The 4717-nt window shown below is 40.8% G+C and overlaps 1 protein-coding gene across 1 annotated transcript; it reads left to right on the top strand.

The window, feature by feature from the left end:
* Positions 1 to 348: 348 nt before the first annotated feature.
* Positions 349 to 2170, top strand: LOC110096196 (classical arabinogalactan protein 9-like). Its single transcript, XM_020822006.2, has 2 exons — positions 349 to 1104; positions 1842 to 2170. Exons 1-2 carry the CDS (start codon positions 409 to 411, stop codon positions 1926 to 1928), a joined length of 783 nt encoding a protein of 260 aa, XP_020677665.1. The 5' UTR covers positions 349 to 408; the 3' UTR covers positions 1929 to 2170.
* Positions 2171 to 4717: the final 2547 nt, after the last annotated feature.

The raw sequence follows: 4717 nt of genomic DNA, 5'->3' as shown, positions 1-4717 counted from the left end.
AACAATCATAACCCCTAAGGAGAAAAAAAATAGCCATTTAATTTATATTGAGAATTGTTCAGAACATAATTTTATGGAGTCTATTTCTTACTTTAGTTTTTAAACCAATCAAATAATTCTGAGATTTATTATTATTAAAATTAGACTACAAATTTTTATCCAAAAAGTTGGCTGACCCCACAATCATTCACTTTGCTGGCCAGACCCGAAGCCGGCTCGCACCGCCAGCCCGAACCAGGTGCCCATGTGAGCCTGGGTCCCACAGCCAGCTGTTGTCCAGCACCGCACGCTCTTGGCCGTTCACACGCTCACATCTTTCCCGTTCTATTTATTCTTTACTTTACCCTCTTACTGTCTCACTCCCATTAACTTGTCTCTCGCACTCGATCGCTTTCTCTCACTCACACAATGGATCTTCGGGCTCTCTTCTTCCTCTCGCTTCTCTCCGTCGCCGCCGCCCAGGCACCCTCATCCTCGCCACCGGCCGCCGCCCCGACAAGAGCAGCCCTCGCACCCGCTTCCCCGATAAAACCAGTGCAAACACCAGGCCCCGCACCCGCTTCCCCGATAAAACCAGTACAAACGCCAGCCCCCGCACCCGCTTCCCCGATAAAACCAGTACAAACGCCAGCCCCCGCACCCGCCGCCCCAAAAAAAGCCGTCCTTGCGCCCTCCCCCGCCGCCGCGGCCACCACCCCAGCACTGGCTCCATCGGTCTCAAAATCCTCCCCTGCTCCTTCCCCTGCCTCAAAGAAGACCACTGCGCCTGCGCCTTCCCTATCCCCTGTTAATGCCCCCGCAGCGAGCCCAGAACTGTCTTCCTCCTCTCCATCCCCCGCCCCCATAAGCTCCCCTCCGGCTCCTGCACCAGCATTGCCGCCTTCAACCACCGCACCTTCCGCCGCTACACCGGCACCGACCATATCCCCACTGCAGCCTGCTGATGTGCCGGCCCCTGCCCCAAGCAAGAAGGGAAAGAAGGACAAGAAGAAAAAAGCCGCTTCTCCGGCACCATCTCACAGTCCAGCCGCAGCCTCCGCCTCTTCATCACCGGAAGCCTCTTCTCCTGGCCCCAGCGCTGCCTCTTCCGCCTCCGACGAAGCGGTATATCCACTATCTCCATTTTTTATCGTTCTTCTATAGTTCCATTGCACTCTCCCTCTCTTTCTTCCAGATCTGCCCAGATCCGAACGTTGCATTTCAAAAAAAAAAGGACCCTAAGAACAGCGGACACGTCTCCTCACATATCCGTTAGATTACCAGCGATATTTTTACCTTTCGTTTTAAATTACATTTTAATTAAATTTCTTCGCAGTAGTTATGCAGCATAAATGTTATATACGGTGCGACGATTTGATTCCATCTTGAAGAGTTGCTTCCGTGACTTACTAGAAAATAATCTTAAACAATTTATTCAATAGCAGTAATGTTCATAATTCTGTAATGCATTTTTTGTTTATTAAATACAAAATTATTACATAATTTATATTTACGATCATATTTTTGTAATTTTTTTACTCTTGGGCTGCATTTTATACTTCTGATTCGAAAAAACAAAAGGAGCTTCTTTTGAACAATTATTTATCTAGATTTTGATTAATTTGAATTTCTTGATATTTACTGAGCTGCAGCTGAGCTATATAATTTACAAGATTTTGTCGGTGGTATAAAATTTCATCCTTTAGATTGCTTTAGAAATTGACACGTGTTCTCAATTTCATAAAACATACAAAATAATTAAAACATATTTTATTTTATTTACCTAATAAACCCTCACGGATTTCGCGCTACAGAAAATGATAAATAATAACTTTTTTTTTCCTTCTTCTGTGGAAACGCAGAGCGGAGCAGAGAAGATTATGACCGCGACTAAGCTGGTGGGAGTTATTTCAGCGTGGGCAGTACTACTGGCAGTGATCGCCATATGAGATCAGATCGGCGACGCCCATTAAATTAAATATATAAATTCCGCTACTTTGTATTTTGTCCTCTGTCTCTCTCTCTCCAGCTGTAATTTTTGTTTGGTATTTTGTGGTGGTCCATTCTTGTACGGGATTGGAGTTGTAAACTTCGCATTCACTTTGGATTCTTTTCGTGGAGAGGTCTCTCTGTTTAATACCATTTGTTTTATTAATCACGAAATTAATTTAGGTGGCTTCTTTTCATTAAATGGCGTAAAGGCTTTATTCTTATATTTTTCTTTGATGCCTGACTTGTTAATGAAGACTTGTGGTAAAGCCGGATAAACCAGAATAGGGTCATTTCGAACCGCTTTAATGTAGCTTGATTTTGAGCTAACTCTAATTTGAATCTAGCCTGCTAATTTTTAAAATATTAAATTTGCTTATGTAATTATGATATACATTTCTTCTTTGGAGCACCAATGGTGTAAACATCAGATGTTTGTCGTCCCATAGGATGGCAAATGTGGCTCTAATATAAGCGAAGACATTAAAGGGAGTGCGAGCGTGCGTTTGTGGTGGCTAGGACTCGAGAAAAAAGGAAGAGAAAGAGAAGGGATTAGAATATACAAATAAGCGATTAAAATTTGTAGTTTACATCCATTGCACCACAAGGAGAATTCTACTATGTAGGAAGAGAGATTATTGTGTGCAGACACTGGACGGAATAAAACCGTCCAGTTTTCTGTCTACAGTAAAAACATAGTCCAAAAATTGGACGATTCTCTTCGTCCAACGTCCACACACAATAAAAAGTCATAGGAAGAACAGGACCATGTACATCATATTAGGAAATTCCAATATTTCTAAAGGGAAAAGGACTCGATGCAGAGGAAATAAAAGAAGAAAATCTTGATATGAATCCAATACCATAGATATACCTATTAGTAGGCAAAATAAAATGATCCTCTTAACTATTCGAGATATATGTCATAATGGTCTATGCGAGACATGGAAGCCCATTTTACCTTATGCATGATGAAGGTCAAGTATTAGAGATATATGTCATAATGGTCTATTCGAGACATGGATGCCCATTTTACCTTATGCATGATGAAGGTCAAGTACGAAGAATATGTAGCACTACCTAATTGGAACGAACATTTAGTGTTCTAGTAAGAGGCGTAGGCAACCTTACGGGAGCCTAATCTTGGTGTCCTTAAGAGGGCGAATTATTCCGTCCGATCACCGGACCATTCGGACACCAATCCAGACGCGCCACGTCACCCGGATACAATCAGGGCCCAATGTATCTGGGTGACGTGGCGCATCTGATTGATGTCCGGACGAATCCAGACACCAGACGTAATAATTTTCCCCTTAAGAGCCACCAATTAAATGCGACCTTCTATGACTAAGAACCACCGGATAATAGTAAGAAATTGTCAGTTAGGAATGCATCGAGCAATAAACAAAAACTTTGAATTATCAGGCAAGTGCGCAATGATAAGAAGGCGTTAGGCACCAACCAACGCCAATTAGGTGCTCCTACACTAGAAAGTAGATGCCGAAAAAAACTTATTGAGGGTTGTCGAGCTAGTAATATTTGAAAAGAAACTTGTTGGCTACAAGTTATTGGTGTTGAATCGTTGGCAACAAGCCAACAAGAGTGATTAGTAGGGGTGCAAATGAGTCTAGCTCGAGTCAGGGGGTGTTCGAGTCAAGCTCGACTGTCAAACACTGAGTTCGAGCTCGACTCGGTGGAGGAAAAAAAAAGCTCGTCAAGCTGCTCTAGTGGAAGTTCGAGTCCAGTTCATCCGTCGTGCCAGCACCAGCCCCCAACATTCAGAAGAAGATTAAGAAGAAAACATTAATGAGGAAGAAGAAATGACCACCCTTCTTGTTTGATGTAGCCCTTGTTTCTCGTTAGCGATTTCATTTTTCCACTGGAAATTTCATCCGCAAGCTACTCGACAAGCTCATGAGTCGAGTAGTGGGCTATTCGAGCTCGAGCTCAAAATCGTGTTCGAATTTGACTCACGAGCTTGATAACCTCGACTCATTGAGCATGTTACCAAGTCGAGCTCGCGAGCCGACTTAACACGGTTGCACCCCTAGTCATAAGCACTGAGCCATAAGAGCTAAGCCTTATAGTTGGAGGTGTCAGGTTGGTACTAGGGTATCAACTTTGGCTAGCCTCATGGGCTCTTCATGACATTTGACTTTTCAAAGGGAGCAAACTCATCCTACAATATATACAATTCTAATGGAGTGCCAAAAAAGAAAATAATGAGACATCACACATTTTTAAATTGCTCCATGGGTCATAAGTGAATCGAGTTGAGTATTATCTTGTTCATGCTATTATTTATTTATTTTCTTACTTAGTTTGAGCCAAGCTTCAATGTGATTTGAATTTTAAAATCTTGCTCAAGTTTATTTATTATTGAGCCATAATCAAACTTTAACTATTAATATATTTGATGCTAATGATTTAAACATATTGATTTATTATAAGATTTAATTAAAATTGACATAATTTAGAATGTATCATTTAAGTTACTTGATAAAGCTTAACTATAATTAACAAAATAAGTATTATCTCACTACTTATGTAAATTTTATATTTATAAGATTTAGAAAAACATATACAAAAATACAAAATAAATTATTAAATAAAAATTAAGGCTTCGTTTGAAATAACTTTCTTACTACTTTATAAACCCTTGAATTAAAAAATTTTGTACAAAAAAGCTGCTTTAAAAAGCAGTAAGAAATTTGTCCCAAACTACGCATAAGACATCATTAAATGAATA

The sequence above is a fragment of the Dendrobium catenatum genome, unplaced genomic scaffold, assembly GCF_001605985.2.
Source record: "Dendrobium catenatum unplaced genomic scaffold, ASM160598v2 fragScaff_scaffold_1228, whole genome shotgun sequence".
Taxonomy (NCBI): Eukaryota; Viridiplantae; Streptophyta; class Magnoliopsida; order Asparagales; family Orchidaceae; genus Dendrobium; species Dendrobium catenatum.
The sequence above is the reverse complement of the archived record's forward strand: the minus strand, read 5'-3'. Positions and strand labels throughout refer to the sequence as shown.